This window comes from Astatotilapia calliptera, chromosome 8 (genome assembly GCF_964374335.1).
Source record: "Astatotilapia calliptera chromosome 8, fAstCal68.1, whole genome shotgun sequence".
Lineage (NCBI taxonomy): Eukaryota > Metazoa > Chordata > Actinopteri > Cichliformes > Cichlidae > Astatotilapia > Astatotilapia calliptera.
The window spans coordinates 16,576,864-16,596,025 of NC_137429.1; the positions used below are offsets into that span (position 1 = coordinate 16,576,864).

General features: G+C 37.3%; 2 protein-coding genes across 2 annotated transcripts in view; one reads left to right on the forward strand and one right to left on the reverse strand.

Moving 5' to 3' along the window:
* LOC145430302 (uncharacterized) overlaps positions 1-19,162 on the reverse strand; it is a 358,832-nt gene that overhangs the window by 1,728 nt on the left and 337,942 nt on the right. The gene's annotated exons all lie outside the window — the stretch shown is intronic.
* On the forward strand, positions 655-17,492 carry LOC113019300 (integrin alpha-M-like). The gene is made up of 30 exons (XM_080305129.1): positions 655-787; positions 2,225-2,327; positions 2,504-2,607; positions 3,009-3,079; positions 3,318-3,432; positions 3,769-3,896; positions 3,993-4,138; positions 4,564-4,714; positions 5,521-5,671; positions 6,411-6,484; positions 6,655-6,775; positions 6,951-7,090; positions 7,183-7,329; positions 7,421-7,630; positions 7,724-7,857; positions 8,515-8,657; positions 8,760-8,914; positions 9,033-9,158; positions 11,170-11,243; positions 13,963-14,104; positions 14,193-14,291; positions 14,408-14,487; positions 14,574-14,660; positions 14,755-14,824; positions 15,632-15,730; positions 15,843-15,923; positions 16,044-16,154; positions 16,231-16,344; positions 16,423-16,533; positions 16,706-17,492. Exons 1-30 carry the CDS (start codon positions 751-753, stop codon positions 16,802-16,804), a joined length of 3,423 nt encoding a protein of 1,140 aa, XP_080161255.1. The 5' UTR covers positions 655-750; the 3' UTR covers positions 16,805-17,492.

Below are 19,162 nucleotides of genomic sequence, written 5' to 3' on the forward strand. Positions count from 1 at the left end.
ACAATGGGACATTGTGATGTTTTCTGATAATGATTCACCTCATAAATCATGTCACAATGTTCTTACCTATAGTTAAGTTTAAAAAATATTGTTAATGGTACTTTATATATGCACTACTGAACCTGTATTTACTTAGTATTTGATCGATACCAAAATCAACCATATCAACCATACCAAATTCAATATTGCTCGCCAACGCTTCCCAGTTCCAGTGGCAATGATACCCTTACCTCCTTCAAGTAGGAGGGGGCAAGTCTTTCTGACTGAAAGTCATGGCTTCATATTTTGGAGGTGCTGTAATTCATTTTTCTTAATTTCTTTTACAAGAAGAGGCTTTTTTAATCATACTATATGGTCAGTGGGAAAGATATTGTAATCTGGTCAAATGTGGGGTTTTTTTTGGCTATTGATTATTCTAATTATTATTCATGATTACAGTAATTTCATCTTGTGGCTCCAAAAGTAATAAACTTCCAATCTTGTTTGTTATATCTGTTTTTATTGTTTAATTAAAACCAAGTTGATGATTTTTTAGATAAAATGTAAATGACACCACCACAGTGTTGTGTAGCATCAAAGACACAGTGTTATTAATACTGTAGCAACTCCTACATAAGAGTTCCTCTAACTGACTGTCTTAGCTTTGAGAGGTTGCTTTATGAGTTCTGCATTTTTGATTTCAGCTCACACTATCAGCAGAAGTAGGTTCACGTTCATCTATCATTACCCTCTTTCCTTGGGAGTGACAAAATGGACTGGATAATCAGTGCTACATTATTCTTGTCAGGTAAGACAAACTGGTGCCTTCAGATTTATTCTCAATTATTATCAATTATCAATGTCTGCAAACAGTAGAAATATGACTGCTATTTTAATGGTAAATATAGCAGAGACACATTTTAAATTTAAAAAAAGTACAATGAGTAGTATTAACCTTTTCATGCATGAATCGTGACAACTTTAATCAGGATTGTTTTTAAATTATTTTTACCTTTAGGCATGAAAAAAAAAAGATTGTTGAACTTCATTTTTTAAACATGTATTTTTCAAAGAGGTTTTTACATGTTCACTTAGATGAGCAACTGATGTGTATGGAGTGAAACATCAGTGTCCAGTAGAGTGGTTTATGTGCAAGTAAACCATCAACACTGACACAAATACAAGAAAACAGCCTTTGAATAGCTGTCCAGTGTATTGAAATCCACTATGCGTGAAAGGGTTAAGATCTAACATTGATTGTTAGTTAGTGAACCTGTACCTATATTTTTCGGAATACTTTTGTAGAGCTCATTTCCTTATATTTTATCCCCTGTGAACCAAACTACCATAAGCTCAGTGACTGTATGTGTAACTTCTGACTGTAAAAATAGCTTCATTACCAAGATGTTTCTCTGTTATAGAAGTGTACTGAGTGAAAAAGTATTTCATAAGTCATCATTATAAAAAGATAAATTCTTGATTATTAATAAATGATTAAACTTGATTAAAACAAGCTGAAATAATCCAAAATAATCATTGTATGAAGTTATGAAGTCATTATATAGACCTGCCTGTTTTGTTGAGGTCTACAGAAAATGTGAGGCTTACTTACTGTATGGTATTCTGACACTGCACCCAACTTTCCTACTGTGGTTATATTTTATATTTAATGTAAATAGCATATGCAAGAGTGAATAAATGCTGAGGGGATCCTATGAGAGTCTTTTATTTAACTCTTCTAAGGCCATAACAAGAAACAGAAGTTGAGTCTCATGCTGATGAGGTATAAATATTAAATATTTTTAGATTCTGGAAACTACAAAATCATGAAGCTGCTGTTGTTGTTGTTGAATACTGCTGCATGCAAGTTAGCATTATACAGTGTCATACTGACTGCTTTTAACATCTAAAAAAACGGAAGACTTTGTTTAACAGAAATAAATAACTGATACTGAACAAAGACTTTGTTATGCATGGTTGCAGTGGTATGAGATTTTCACTGTACAGTAATCATATCAGAAAATGTTTAAGTTTCTGTGTTGATATGTGACTTTGGCGCTTCCTAGTGTTAATGAAAGAAATCTGCAGTTAAGAAAAGAATTAAACCAACTCATCGACTGAATTAGTTGCTTCTTACTCTTATACTGCATATAAACAATTATAATTAGAGATGCTATAATGACATTATCATCCTTTACAGTGGCTCTAAAAATGTTATTGATGCTCTTCCTTCTTTGATTCTCAGTGTTAAAAGCTGCACTTGGTTTCAATATTGATCCCGTGGCTTGGAAGACCCTGAGTAACTCTGCTGCTGGTTTTGGCTACCAGGTGGTGCAAAGACAATCAGAGTAAGTCAGGACATGCATTGTTATGTTGAAAGCGGGTTTACAGCTGCATGTTTAACATTACTGCTATTTCTTTTTTTTTTATTTACCATCTCTGTTGTGCTATATGGACATATGGAGTTTATTTAATTAGAGTTTGCTTTCTAGACTTACATGATTGACTGGATTTATTTTGTTAGTTTGCTCGTCAGTGCTCCACTGGAACAGCATTCACAAAACGGAAGAGGGAAAATATACAGCTGCAAAACCTCTTCCCAAAACTGCCAAAATATACAATTTCAAGGTAGGTAACCATTCATTTCTAAATGTGCTAAAACTCGGATAGTATTTTGCCATAAAAATAGATATCCATAGATCCTGTCGCATACATTTGTTTAAATCAAATCACAGTTACAGTAGATTTCCATATTAGATATCTTAGTATGTAACGTTCAGCCTTAAAAATGAAATAAACTTTCCAACTGTTTTCTTGATACAAACAAGAAAACATTTCTTAAATTTTGACAATAGTGACGAAGAAAAGTAAAACTGAGTTTTGTTTTGCGTTCCTTCATTTTGAAAATATTTATCATGCCAATTCATGAATTGTGGCACTTTGTAGTTCTCAATTTGAATATTGTTTTCTTCCTTACACAAAGTGTATTTTAGGAGTGTTTTAACACATTTGTAATGCTTTCAATACAGCACCAGAGTTTGCAGTCAACATGTCGCTTGGTTTGTCAATGAAAAGTGACCCGACAGCACAAAACACTGTGGTGAGTTACTTAACTGCAGACATTACCAGTGATTGTATCTCTCTATATCTATCTCTATATCTATATCTCTCTATCTCTCTGCCTCCCTCTCTCTTCTTTAAATAGACTAAAAGTTAGCAGATTTTAAAGAGTTGTGTCGGAATTTCTTGTTTGATTTTATATAGAATTAATAATTGTTTAAGTGACAAAAAATACTCAACCTGCTGAATTATGGCATCTTGGCTTTGTCTCCTCTCAGGTGTGTGGTCCAACCATTCCGAAGGACTGCAGAAGTATCACCATGTACAACGGTGTGTGCTTTCAGATGGAAAGTTTGAAAAGGATCAGACCACCCATACCTTCTTCTATTCAAGGTAACAGTAAATGGTCTTTGCCTCTCTGTCTCTGTCTCTGTCTCTCTCTCTCACACACACACACACACACACACACACACACACACACACACACACACACACACACACACACACACACACACACACACACACACACACACACACACACCATGTATATCATTACTCCTGGTACCTGATTACATTTAGTGATGTCCTCTAAAATGTTCGAAGGGGACACTTTAAAGGGACTATGTTTAAATGTGTGGTATTCACTGACCCTTTACCAAGGTACAAAATCCTTTTGCTTGCATTATATGAGTTTAAAAAAATATAATTCTGAATCCATCTCTTTGACAGAGTGTAGAACACAAGCAGACATTGCCTTTCTGTTGGATGGTTCAGGCAGTGTAGATAATACTGATTTTCAAACAATGAAGAAATTTGTGAAAGATCTAATCGAATCATTTCTCTCAAGTGACACACAGGTGAGCAGCTGTTGTCCCTCTGTCAGTAAAATCATGGCAAAGACATAAAATAGCTACATTTTTATTTCTATTAAGTATTTTTTCTCTCTTTTTCAGTTTTCTGTTTCCCAGTTCTCTACTTCACCTGAGGTTCACTTTTACTTTAAGAAACTTTCCTCATCTGGATCAGTGGAGACTGACATCAATGACATCAGTCAACAGGAGGGAGCTACTTACACAGCCGAGGCCATCAGATATGTTGTGTAAATAATGCAGTTATAATAGTGAAGAAGTGCAGATACATTATTGTCCAGTTGATTTTTTTCCATAAATCTGATCACATTAAGTACTGTGTGGACTGTATGACTGAGGGAAGCCTTTTAAAAGACACACTGTACACAAACTTGTGCTTCAGAGTGTCATCTTCTACAGAGAAGATGATATGGCCCCAACTGGCTAAATTCAAATATTTGCTGAGTTTAATTTGAAAAAACAAACAAACAAACAAACAAACAAACAAACAAACAAACTTGTATTAGGTTGATTTGTGCAAAAGTTAAAAAAATTGCCAAAGAGAATGACATGCAGAAATAATAATATTAATGCAGTTTACCTGGTTGTGTATAAGTTACAAGATCAACTGTAAAACAATATTTTGAAATTATTTTGATTTTTTTTTATTTGACAGGAACAATGTTTTCACACCACAAAGAGGTTCCAGACAAAATGTCAAGAAGGTCTTGATAGTAATTACTGATGGACAATCTCATGATCGGATTTATCTGGGAGGTGCAGCACAGCTAGCAGAGAGTAAAAACATTGTTCGATTTGCTATTGGGGTAAGTACTTCCATTATTTAAACCTGCAGTATGTTGAGTTTTATAATAATGAGTTTTATTCAGTTGTCACACTACAGTCACATTATGCTGCACTATAGGGAGAAAAGTCCTAAACCACTCATTCACTACAGCTCCTGAAGTTGCTTGGCCGTAGAAACCAATGTTATGAAATTCCTGTCGCACAGCTTTTGTCTAAATGTTTCCACTTTGGAATAATACCACTTAAAGTCAATCATGAAATATACAGGCAGACCAAATAAAATTTGGTGACTTGTTGCAGCAGTGCGATCATATTACAGTACTACACTTAAATTCAGTGAGCTCTTTAGAATGACTCACTCATTCACAAATATTTGTAAATTCAGACTGCATGGCTAAGGGATTGAATTTTTTTTTGCCTGTAGTGATATGACCGAAGACACCCGAATTCAAAGATTAGGAGTTTTGGTTACATGCTGGCCACACATTTGTATATGCACCATATAATGTACATGTAGTGCATTTATTTAAATCAAAGCCAAACTCACTGACCATGTAAAATTTAAATGAAGTCTCTTAAATGAAAAAGCTGAATTACTAATGGAAACATGAGATATGTGTGTAATACAAATACAGCTAGTAGAGGAAAAAATATGTGTAAAAACTATTTCATAGCATGACATAAATGTTATCATGGATTTAGGTTCTATTCAGTGTTAGAGAGTTTAAAACCTGTTTGTAAATCAAGTGAAGTTTAACGAATGTATTTTAATAAAGTGAGCAAATAATTTTTGTAGTATGAGGACTCAAACATATTTGTCAACAAGGTGGGGAATGCATTTGCTAACCCTGATGCCAAAAGAGAACTGCGCACCATTGCATCGTCTCCCTCAAACAAACACGTCTTTCAAGTGGAGAACTTCGACGCACTTGAAGTAATAAGACAGAATCTGCAGGACAAAATTTTCTCAATCGAAGGTACAAACATAAATTTATTGTTACAACTTTGTTAAAATTCCTGTAAATGTTTCAAAAATTAAAATAATTGCACTGTAATAAATGCTACTTTCAGCCGCTCACTTATTCACAAGGGATTTTTTTCACATTCATTATGAGGATCTGTGTCCTTCTGGAATTGAAGCAGTTAACTTTCATTTGTTGTGTAAAATGCTACAATAAGAAGCAACTAAAATTAGTACATTGTATTAACTTTATTGTACTGTATTCAGTAAAGTCACCTGTAAAAGCAAATGTAACTTTACATTTTGTAAAATGAGCAATAAATGCTCAGTAGTTATATAATAAACTGTAAAAAAAAATTTTAACCTCCTAAGACCAGAACTCTTCCACGACATGCATTTTTAATTTCTCTTTGATATTTGGGCATATTGGGGCCAGATGAATGAAAAAACAAAGAATTGCCAGATTATTTTTTTTACATTATTTTTGTTTTTAAGAAAAATAAGAGCCACATATGAGGATATTTGTTTAAAATTTTGATAGAACAGTAGCAGTATAATGTCCTCGTCAGTGGATATCAGGCCCATGTAGAGCAAAATTGAGTCTAAATAACCCAAAATGTGATGTCCACATATGTGGACGCCAGGTCCTAGGAGGTTAAATAATTACTTGAAGCATAATAAAAGAAATTAATCTTCAAATTGAATTTGACTCATCGTGTCTGTCTTTTACCTTCTCATTTATTTTTCTGTTACAGGATCTCAAAGCAGTGGAGAGTCACTGAAAATGGAAATGTCTCAAGAGGGATTCAGTGCAGTTTATGTGCCCGAGGTAATTAAAACTACCTGAAACTCACCAGACAGTCTAGTCATAGAAAGAAAGATTCACATGTGCCTTTGTGGCAGTTTTTAAGTTCTAATGGCAAATACAGGTTAAACACATTCCAGATTTTAAATGTAAAATAAATTGTATATAAAATGTATTTCCTGTCTGCACTGTAGGGAATTCAGACGTCTATTGTTGGTGCAAACCACTGGAAGGGAGGCTACGTGCAATACACAACTGGAGGCCAGAAGGTGAAAACATATGAGGATGTGTCTTTGGAGCCTGACAGCTATCTTGGTAAGAATATTACAGCTTTAACAATCTAACTCATACACATGTGATCATGTATATAAACCGCTCTGCTGTAATTCTTTGACACAAACACACTGAAGAGTTTGCATAACAGACATAATTTAACAGGATTAATCAGGAATCTTAATCTGCCTTCTCCTTTTGAAAACCAAAATTCTAGGTTACTCCATGGCGATTGCTAAATCCTGGCATGGCTCTCTGACAGTTGTTGGTGCTCCAAGATATAAACACAGAGGAGTTGTGTTTGCTGTTAACAGAGAAAACTTGAAAAACCAAAAGATTGAGCCCTTTTCATCACAGGTATGCATTTGTATTAAGACAGATATGAATTAATTTATAATTTCCATAGAAATGATCTCAGATACAAAAATAATCATATCTTCCTTACACAGTATCAGACTGGTGCATATTTCGGGGCAGAGGTGTGTACCATGGACATAAATAATGATGACATCACTGATCTGATCTTCATATCAGCCCCAATGTACATGGAGCCTGATAGAGAGGGAAGAGTTTATGTTTGCAGACTAACTGGTTTGGTAAATCACAGTTTTATCTAATCCAATTAAATTAATCGGTTTATTTGTCAAATTTTTATTAACTATAAAATATTCACTCTCCTGCTTTCAGATTGTGGAGTGTAATTTTGATGATCCGTTAATACTAAGAGGACATGCAGCTGTCAAAGGAAGGTTCGGCTCTTCTCTTGCTGTGCTGCCTGATCTAAACTCAGATGGATTCAGGGATTTGGCAGTTGGAGCACCTTTGGAGAATAATGGTGAAGGCAGCGTCTACATATTCCACAGTGAAGGAGGACGAATCAGTCCTACTTACTCACAGGTACACAACATCAAAGACCTCACAAAGATGTCTAAACTCATCTATCAAGTAAAGTCAATATTTTACGAAATCTGATTAATTAAAATATTTCAGAGAATTACTGGCTCTGAGGTCCAGTCAGGACTGAAGTTCTTTGGCGTGTCAATCAGTCAGTCGTCTTTTGACCAGAGTGGTGATGAACTGCCTGACTTAGCGGTGGGTTCAAAGGGTAGAGTTGCCTTACTGAGGTAAGTCCAGGTAATGGTCAAATATTTAGGTACATTCTAAAGTTCATTATTATAAGAATGGCACATTTACAAATATATTTTATTAAAAGCTTTAATGATTTATGTTAAATTATTACACAAATCATTAACAATAATTTAGAGCATTTATATTTTTTGGGGTTTGGGGTATGATTTAGACCTACTTCAATTTTTATTAAGTTTTTAGTTTCTGACTTTCTAGTGTGCCCCAGTGTTTCCCTTTATTCTCATACTTACCTCTCTGAATAATTTGTTTATTATTTTCAGTTGTGTTTTGTTTCATTGTTTCCAATCTCCATCATTATCTGATGTTTTATACTGTCTGAGTCTCCCTCTGTTCCTTGTTGCATATTCCCTTTAAATAAGTCCTGTGATTTCTGGTTTGAATCCCTTGCTTTTTTTTTTTGTTTTTGTTTTGAAAGTATTCAGCATTAAAGCTGCCTTTTCAGTTTAGATATCATTCCTCAGGTCCATATTTTCCCTTTCACACAGCTTAACCCAGACAATTAGATAAAATCAAAAGTTCTCTTTCCCAAAGGAAATTCTCCCCTTTAACAGGAAGAAACCTCTGTCTGAACACGGCTCAGGCAGGGGCAGCCATCTGCCATGTCCTTCACACGTGTTCTTTTTACTTTCCAGATCAAGACCCATAGTAATGGTGAGAGCTGAGGTATCGTTTAGCCCAAACAAAATCCCTACACAGAATGTAGACTGCTCAAAACCATTAGAGAATACAGCTGAAATCTGCTTGACTATGAGCAGAGTGTCTACAGTCGGCACAGGTTAATCATCCTTCTCTCTTTTTCTCAATCACTGCACATCATTTTAATTTTATTGTATTGAAACTTGCAACATTAAAATCAAATTCTATTTCTCTATTTTAGCTCGAGCAAGGATTGATTACACTATAACACTGGATGCCACTCGCAAGCCTCCAAACAACCGAGCTTACATCAGTGGGAAACAACGAGAGCAGTCTGGATCAGTTACTGTTGACTTAGGAATAAAAAAATGTTCACCTGTAAAATTCCTCATTGAGGTAAGATCTAATAGCAATCTTAAAATAAAGCCCTTAAAAGTCATTAAACTTAAGATTTTGTTTAATTAACTTTACTTTTAAGACTCCTCCAACATTGAACCTAAACCTCTTCTTGCAGGCTTGCCCCGAAGACGCTCTCAACCAACTTTCCAATGAGCTCAAATTCACGTTTGATGGTTCGGCCTCAAACACCAACCTCAGACCAAGTCTTGCCCCGCAGGCCCAAACAACAACCATTCATCCTGTAAGTAAACCTTTAAAAACCCTATTAGCTGACCAACTGAGGCTAGTCTTTATGAAGTTATGAGAAACTTTTAGGTTTGCTCTTAACTTTACTGAATCAATTTTATTGTAGGCATGCAACTGACTGATACTTCTTTGAGCGACTTCTGTGCAAGTACTTGAAGTAAATGAGTCACCATTAGTGCAGTGACGCCATGTTTTAAGCTGAGCCCATGAAGGCCTTCTGCCTGTTCAGAAATAAATATCAAACAGAAAAAAAAATGTGTTTTTAAGTCACACATATGACCTTCCTCTTAGTATTTATGTATGAATACAAAGCTGACAGCAAAAAGCAAATATGAAACCCTGCAAAAAGAGACTTTCAAGCTATCGCCACGGTGATTCTACTTTAGAAACATGAACAGGTAGAAGCAGAGGCTGCAGCCTGACAGCTTATCATTTTGTTACATGTTGAACTTCAGGGTCTTGCTGCTGACCTGAGGTCGACATTCACTCAGCTAACATAACTCTGAGTACCGTATTTCCCGGACTACAAAGCGCACCTAAATATTAGCCGCACAAGCTAAAATCAGGGGAAAATCCTGTTTTGTACATACATTAGCCGCACCTGACCAAAAGCCGCAGGTGTTTCAATGTTGACTTATCATATGTAAGAGAATATGCACAAAGGGAATTGTCAGGAAAGAGATGGCTGTTTGGAGACATCACTTTTATTAATATTTTGAAAAACAAGTTATGGGTACATATTTGCACATGTAGTACATAACAGTAGCCTACAGCACACCAGAAAAATAGATTCGGACTACCTTTTAGGCTCAGGTGCAGTGACACAGCTTTAACAAGAAGAAAAGTCAGTCATTCACCACCATCTTTCTCTTCTTCCTGCGCACTAAAACCACCAAAGTCCTCTTCTCCAGTGTCGGATACAAACAGGCTCAGGATGGCTTCGTCATCCACTCTTCTTCTCTCCTTCGTTGTCACTTTCAAAACCAAAGAAATCCTCATTGTCAGTGTCAGAGTCGAACACCCTCAGAAGGGCCGTGGCGGTGTCCTCCTCTCCATCATGCAGCAGTCCAGCCCTTCAAAATCCGTTGGTGATCGTGGATGTTTTCACACTTTTCCACGCTGTCAGAATCCACCGGTGGAGTTGGGCATAACTTGCTTTTTGGGCATAACTTGCAAGTTTATCGCCGCTCATCATCCACGCCTCCCGCTGAATGCGTAGCGCTACTTTGAAGTTTGTTTTTCGCGCTACTTCGTACGGCACTACGTTGCCTGGCGGACGGACATGTGACTAACATACCACTCTTGAACCCCGATCCTTCCGCCAGGCAACGTAGTGCCGTACAACAGCGGAACACACAAAACAAATCGTCTTACGATATGACAAAAATCATGGACAATCCATAGAAAAGCCGCACCTGACTAAAAGCCGCAGGGTTCAAAGCTTGTGCAAAAAGTAGCGGCTTATAGCCCGACATTTACGGTACTTGTATCAGCATGTTGTCTGTGCAGGTGATTGCAAAGAGCTGAAGTTGTGTTAGCAGCATAATGCAGTTGTTTCTGTCCATGATGCATTTTACACTTTACCATCATGCTCTCATTCTTTATAAATAAAAATTAAAATAAAAATCCTTCTTTTGGTTCATAAAACTCCAGAACAACTGCTTCCTCAGTCTCTCAAAAAACCTCACATCAGATCAGGAGCAGCTTTTTGAACTGTTCCCACAATTAGATTAGAAGTGTGCTAAAGGGGGAGGGGTTTCTGTTACTGTGGCTCTGTGTTTACAAAACAGACTCAAAGTCCTTTTAATTTGTGCAGGGTTGCAGTTATTAACTGTGTTTTTTGTGTGTATATATTAACTGTACTTTCTGTCTTTGTAAAGTTTTATTTTGTTGATTTTATTGCCCGTAGACCTACATGTGGTAGCACATTGGATCACCATAAAACCACTTATTTAGTCTTTAAATAATTTATAATGTGTACTTTTCCATCATGCTCTCTTCCACAGTTAGGGTTTGAGATCAACTGCGGCACTGATAACAAATGCGTTGATAACCTGAAAGTGGATTTCAACTTCACCAGGTGAGGCACAGTTACAGTGGGATGCAAAAGTTTGGGCAACCCTGTTAATAGTCATTATTTTCCTGTATAAATCGTTGGTTGTTACAATAAAAATGTCAGTTAAATATATCACACAGTGATATTTGAGAAGTGAAATGAAATTTATTGGATTTACAGAAAGTGTGCAAAAATTGTTTAAACAAAATCAGGCAGCTGCATAAATTTGGGCACCACAAAAAAAGAAATAAAATCAATATTTAGTAGATCCGCCTTTTGCAGAAATTACAGCCTCTAAACGCTTCGTGTAGGTTCCAATGAGAGTCTGGATTGTGGTTGAAGGTATTTTGGACCATTCCTCTTTACAAAACATCTCTAGTTCATTCAGGTTTGATGGCGTCCGAGCATGGACAGCTCTCTTTAACTCACACCACAGATTTTCAATAATATTCAGGTCTGGGGACTGAGATGGCCGTTCCAGAACGATGTACTTGTTCCTCTGCATGAATGCCTTAGTGGATTTTGAACAGCGTTTCGGGCCGTTGTCTTGTTGAAAGATCCAGCCCCGGCGCCGCTTCAGCTTTGTCACTGATTCCTGGACATTGGTCTCCAGAATCTGCTGATACTGAGTGTAATCCATGTGTCCCTCAACTTTGACAAGATTCCCAGTCCCTGCACTGGCCACAGAGCCCCACAGCATGATGGAACCACCACCATATTTTACTGTAGGTAGCAGATGTTTTTCTTGGAATGCTGTGCTCTTTTTCCTCCATGCATAACGCCCCTTGTTATGCCCAAATAGCTCAATTTTAGTGTCATCAGTCCACAGCACCTTATTCCAGAATGAAGCTGGCTTGTCCAACTGTGCTTTAGCAAACCTCAAGCGGCTCTGTTTGTGCTGTGGGCAGAGAAAAGGCTTCCTCTGCATCACTCTTGCATACAGCATCTCCTTGTGTAAAGTGCACCGAATGCTTGAACGATGCACAGTGACTCCATCTGCTGCAAGATGATGTTGTAGGTCTTTGGTGCTGGTCTGTGGGTTGACTCTGACTGTTCTCACCATTCATCACTTCTGTCTATCCGAGATTTTTCTTGGTCTGCCACTTCGAGCCTTAACTTGAACTGAGTCTGTGGTCTTCAATTTTCTCAATATGTTCCTAACTGTGGAAACAGACAGCTTAAATCTCTGAGACAACTTTCTGTGTCCTTCCCCTAAACCATGATGGTGAACAATCTTTGTCTTCAGGTCATTTGAGAGTTGTTTTGAGACCCCCATGTTGCTACTCTTCAGAGAAAATTAAAAGAGGAGGGAAACTTACAATTGACCCCCTTAAATTATCTCATTATTGGATTCACCTGTGTATGTAGGTCAGGGGTCACTGAGCTTACCAAGGCAAGTTCAATTCCAATAATTAGTTTTAAAGGTTTTGGAATCAATAAAATGACAACAGTTCCCAAATTTATGCACCTGCCTGATTTTGTTTAAACAATATTGCACACTTTCTGTAAATCCAATGAACTTCATTTCCATCCATCCATCCATTGGCTTCCGCTTATCCTTTTCAGGGTCGCGGGGGGCGCTGGAGCCTATCCCAGCTGTCATAGGGCGAGAGGCAGGGTACACCCTGGACAGGTCGCCAGTCTGAACTTCATTTCACTTCTCAAATATCACTGTTTGTCTCCTATATGATATATTTAACTGACATTTTATATTGTAACAACCAACGATTTATACAGGAAAATAATGACTATTATCAAGGTTGCCCAAACTTTTGCATACCACTGTACAAAACTTAAGCTTTGCTTGTGCGTCTTGTTTTCTTCAAATGTGTTGTTATTTGCAAGTTGTACTTAATGTCACTTAACTTGTCCTTATACAACCATTATTAATATTTTTGAAACTGATGACACTGTTGTTTTTGTGCTACCCATATGGAAAAGAAATAGAAAAAACTTATAAAAGACTTGCATAAGATGTGGCCTACTTCATATAGTGCATCATATAAGGCTTATATGATTTACTAATGAAAGTGGCCACTTTCTCATTACTTTCATATATTTTTTTAGTAAGTATCCAAAACATACAAGTTTCGTTTATATAATTATTCCAGTGATCTTATATCTGTTTTCACTCTTGTATGCTTTTCATACAAGTTTCACACAAGACAGATACAAATTTATAAGATTTATATATATCTTTTCCATATGGGGTGGATTCGGGAGGACGGACAGCAATAAGGCGGTCACTGAGAATGTATATAAATCTTATACAATTTGTATCTGTCTTGTGTGAAACTTGTATGAAAAGCATACAAGAGTGAAAACAGATATAAGATCCCTGGAATAATTATATAAACGAAACTTGTATGTTTTGGATACTTACTAAAACAATATATGAAAGTGTCCACTTTCATGAGTAAATCATATAAGCCTTTTATGATTCACTATATGAAGTAGGCCACATCTGATGAAAGTCTTTCATACGTTTTTTTCTATTTCTTTTCCATATGGGGAACCAGCAAGTATTAGAATGTTAACTCACTAAGAATGGACGAATGTTTTTGTTTTTTTTTCACTTTTAGCATCAGTATCTTAGCAAAGCCATTTACCTTACTGTTTGAGCTGGAAAATAACATGGTTTATCAAAGCTCAAAGTGCATTACATTTGGAATACTGTGACATTAGTATGGTTCTAGTCTTGTCTTGTTTTGCCTTGTTCTCATCGGGCTTTGTACTCTGTCAGATCCTCAGAGGTTAAAGTGGGTATTGAAGAGCTTTTGAATGTCACAGTCACAGTGGAGAATAGAGGAGAAAACTCCTACAACAGCCGTGTTATTCTCACGTACCCAGCTGGACTCTCCTACAGGAAGTTTACGATTCAGCAGGTAAAGCATCAGGATCAAGTCTGTTTCAGTTCATCACTGATCTGCTGCTCTTCCAATCCATTCAGCAGTCATTTTTTTCCTAATAAAGGGACGAATCGAGTGCAACTCCTTGGACAGTGAAGATGGTTTGTCACAAGGAAGGACAGACTGCACTATTGACAAGCCAATTTTCAAGAGCAAAACTGGGGTTTGTTTCTTTTTTTAATTGTATTTGTACAGAACATCTTTTATCTCTTTCTTTTTTCTGACTTTTGCACAATTTAAAGACAAAGGGAAGTCACTCATTTCTCTCATTCATTTAAGGCTTCCTTAATTGTCTCCTATGGGATTAAACCCAATAGTCAACTTGAGAGGAAGATCTTTGTCACTGCAAATGCCACCAGGTACTGTTGCTTTGGTATAGATACTCTTAATATATGCAACAGCACCACAGATACAGAACAGATTTTTTTTTTCTTTTCTCTTTCAGTGGAAATCAGGAGCATGCATCTACAAGTGAACTCTACAAAAAGAAATCGATTGATGTAAAATACAGCATTTTTATGACATTTGAAAGGTGTGTGTTGTTATGTTTGTAACAAAAGAAATCACACAGTAACAAATGTTCTATTACATAATGTATATTTAAACCTCAAAAAATGTCTGTTTAGCCCACTCAGCTATAACAATTTCACATTTGGGAAGAACGATTTGAAGAAACCAGTCCAAAAGTCAGTTAAGGTAAAATATAACTTCTATCTGTCTGTGAAGGTTCTCAGTCATCCAGGTCATCGTAGTCTAAGGGGCTTGGAAAGAGAAGCATCTGGACTTCTTTGAGTTTCCTTGAAGACGTTTCACCTCTCATCCGAGAAGCTTCTTCAGTTCTAAGGTCAAATGGTGGAGAGTCCCAGATTTAAACCCAGTGGGAGTTTCCCCCCAAAGAGGGACAAAGGACCCCCTGATGATCCTCTACCTAATCACATGAGCCAAGGTGTGAAAGTGGGTGTGGGTCACAATCAGCCAGGGTTTCAGGTGAGCTCATTGTGAAACCTGGCCCCACCCTATCATGTGATTTCCTGAGGTCAGATGGCCCAGGATGTAAGTGGGCGTTAAGGCGTCTGGGAAGGGATCTCAAAACTGGATTATAGATGGCAGACAGTTGGTGTCGTAAACCCCCGTGTCACTTATTGTAGCCAACCTTTACATGGAGGAAGTGAAAAGCAAGGCTTTTGGCTCTTTTAAAGGGAGAGTACCCAGTACCAACTTTCACACCTTGGCTCATGTGATTAGGTAGAGGATCATCAGGGGTCATTTGTCCCTCTTTGGGGGGAAACTCCCACTGGGTTTAAATCTGGGACTCTCCACCATTTGACCTTAGAACTGAAGAAGCTTCTCGGATGAGAGGTGAAACGTCTTCAAGCAACTCAAAGAAGTCCAGATGCTTTTCTTTCCAAGCTCCTTAGACTATAACTTCTATCCTCTTTAAAAGTTTATTGTATGATTTAGACCTAACTCTAATTCATTTGGTCCTTTTCTTCATTCATTTAGGTCACAAATGATATCAGAGCGCTTAATTTCACTGTGGTGATCAGGGTTCCAGTGAGGCTTGGTGAAAAAGACATTTGGGTGGATTTGAGCAATCTACAGGTAATATTTATGTAATATATGTTTTAGCTGCTGAAACTACAAATAACTTTATTGTGGATGGATGCATATGGTAAAATTAAGACCAATAAAACTTAAATCAAACATATGTCAGATTCCAGACTGTCAGAAAGGAGATGAGGAAGAACCAAGTGTCAGAGATTTTGTTACGAAGATACAAAAGGATAAAGTGGTGGTAAGTATGCCTCTGCACTTTACCTGTTCAAATTTAACCTAATTGTAGATTTAAACAAACAAACAAAAATCACATTACACTGGATCACAGCTTGTGTTGCATCTTCTCTTTAAATCACAGGACTGCTCTGTAGCCACATGCAGAGTGTTCAAGTGCAACACGTTCCTGGAAAGACTGCAGAGTACGACGTACAAAATCTCTGCCAACATTAGTTCACGATGGATACAGCAGGTAACTGGAGGGATTTTGGGGTTAAATGAAAGATTTTTTTTTTTTTACAACTGTTAAGCTTTACATTTTTTCTTAGATTGGACTTCAATCTGCTAAATTCCTCTTGACCAGCACAGCCAGTCTTGATTACGACAAAACCCAGTACATCTACTTTTCAACAGGGTCTGACAACAGTCCTCCTGTTCGCAGGGTGTGTACACATTATTTTCTCTCATTTTACTTATTAAGAGTTTCATTGGTATCAACATCCTGTCACTTCATCTCTCAGATTGAGGCAGAGGTAGAAGTTTACCCTGAGCCAGATTTCACCAAAGAGATCGTTGGAGGATGTCTGGGAGGGTTGGCTTTTCTGGCCTTACTCACAGCTGGCCTGTATAAGGTGAAAGACTCCTCTTACACTTTTTCAACTAATCAGTTATAAAGGTTTTAGAGAACATATCCTGTTGAAAATAGTTTAATGGTTATTATATTTACTCATATACCTTGATTATTTTTGTTCATTTTTAATGCACGATTGTTACATTTATGTGGGGTTTTTTTTTCACTCCTAGGCTGGATTCTTCAAGAGCAAATACAAACAGATGATAAATGAAAATGCTGCAGATGGTCCGAGTCCTGGGACTGATGCAGGCGCAACCCTACCAGAGTAAAAAAGATCACATATGTAGTTGTACATTTAATTTATATGAAATCTATAGATCCTCTGGATAGTTTTAGGAGTGAACATGGTACGTAGAAATGTCCATTCTACTACATTTGATTGATCGAATAAAAACAGCTTGCTGTGTCTAATATCACTCATATAGTTCCCTCACTTGTGGTCAAGACATTGAAAACAGGCTCACAATACTGTATTTTGTGAGGAATCCTTCTGCTCATCTTTCAATTTAAATTACTGCAAACATTGTACAGTGAAACTAATTGTCATGCCATCATGTACTGTAAAACTTTTCAAATTCAATAGATACAGTTAAAAAACACTTTGCTTGCTTTAAAAAACTGAACTTGTGAAATGTGACTTGCTTTTTTGAGAAATAATGGACAGGGTATGCAATGTTTTAGCTCTGTGATGTGACTTTGCATAAAAAGTATTTCTCATACGTCAGTGTTTGTCATTTGCAATATGTAAAAAAAAATTGTTTTTGGTTTCATATGATGAAGTTATAATTAGAAAGATGTTAGAGGAAACAATTCGTTAAACAAGTACTTGGAGCAATAAAACACAGAGACCTTAGATCTGTCTTTTCAAACGTGCACGGGTGAGGCCCAAAGGAAACCCATAACAAAAGATAACAGCAGTTTATCATAAGTTTATTAAAAGAAATCATTTTTATACAACATATTGTCATGTTGTCTTTGATGCGTGGTCAATCATCCAGATAAGAAAATACTTGTAGACATGACAACACGGGCTTGATAACATGAAACACACAGACAAGAAATACAAGTCATACTGACACAGAGAACAAGAGCAGACTCACACAAAGGGACATAGATGAAAACCTAAACCAGAATAGCACTCAACTATAAGAAATCAAAAATACAAAATGAACTCAAAATACTGTGTCACAGACCCAGCCCCTGATACACAGAAACAGCAATTCGAAACAACAGCATTGCAGACGTGGAAACAGAGCAACTGTGGACGAAAGTTTCGGCCTGTCTTAGCAATCCAAAGCACCCAGCATCCAACATCAGCATGGAAGAGAGGAAGGCACTCACCTTGGATGTTGTTGAGAAGATGAGAGAGGTCATTATGGAGGCAGATGAAAGAATGGTCTCGTATGATGTTACATCTCTTTTCACGGAAGCGTTCGAAAGAGATTACAGGATGACCCCAAATTCAGCAACAGGACCACTCTCTGCAGCGACCAAGTGTGATTGCTCTTTGAACTGTCAGTATGAGGGACTTTTAAAAGTTGATGTGTACCATAAAGCAATGCATAGTGATCAGTGTTTTTAAAGTTTGACTCTCATCATCAACTGGAGCACAAAATGGGTGTCATTAGGATGCCACAACACAGAGCGAACACAGATGTCCACAGACACAGCGGCCAGGGAAGCAGAAGAACATCATATCAAGACGGCCCTGAGTAAATGTGCTTATCCCAGCAGTACATTGGAAAGCACCTAAAGAAAGCTCCAGGTGATCCAGGAGAGAAGAAGGACAACTGCTGTTTAAGTGAAAACCCTAAGTGTCAGGAATATCGATCCAGTTCAATTTTATTTATACAGCGCTAAATCACAACACAGTCGACTCAGGGAGATTTATATTGTAAAATAGACCCTACAATAATACAACAGTTGAGATGCATTTTCTCTAAACGCTGCATCTCTGTGGATTTTAAATCCTAAAACATGCAGCGCCAAAATAGGGTCTACCCCTAGGATCTGGTCCTCCGGCACAAAGTAGAGTAATATAGGAGGATTGCCATGATTTATACATTGTATCATATATACATATATTAAACAACCTCTGGCGAAGCATATGGCACAGTACAGAAGAGCTAACTCGTTAGGCCAAGACTCCACAGTCTATTCACACCTACAGACCAGTAGCCACTCTTTCAACCATGAGGATGTACACATCCTGGACAGGGAGGAACGCTGGTTTGAGCGCAGAGTCAAGGAGGCCATTTACATATCTCTGAATAGAGGAGGGGGCCTAAGGGTACATCTTTCACCATCTTACAACGCTGTGACTGCAGACATTCCCTAAATCTCTGTGAATGGTACTCATGTTCTCAGATCAGTAGTGATTGATCAATGATCAATGAGCTTTTATTGGTGGTTGTTGATCAATGGTAACGATAATTTGCATATTAATCATCTAGAAACTGACCTCACAGCCCATTACTCGCCAGTGGTGCGAGTTTCAGTCATTGTGCAAAGGTACTGTTTATAAAGTTGGGGAAACCTGCAGACAGCTGAAACTGAAGAAGTCACTTGAATGAGTGACAAAATGTTTCTTCCACCGAATTGGCTACATCCAGATGAACAGAATCAAC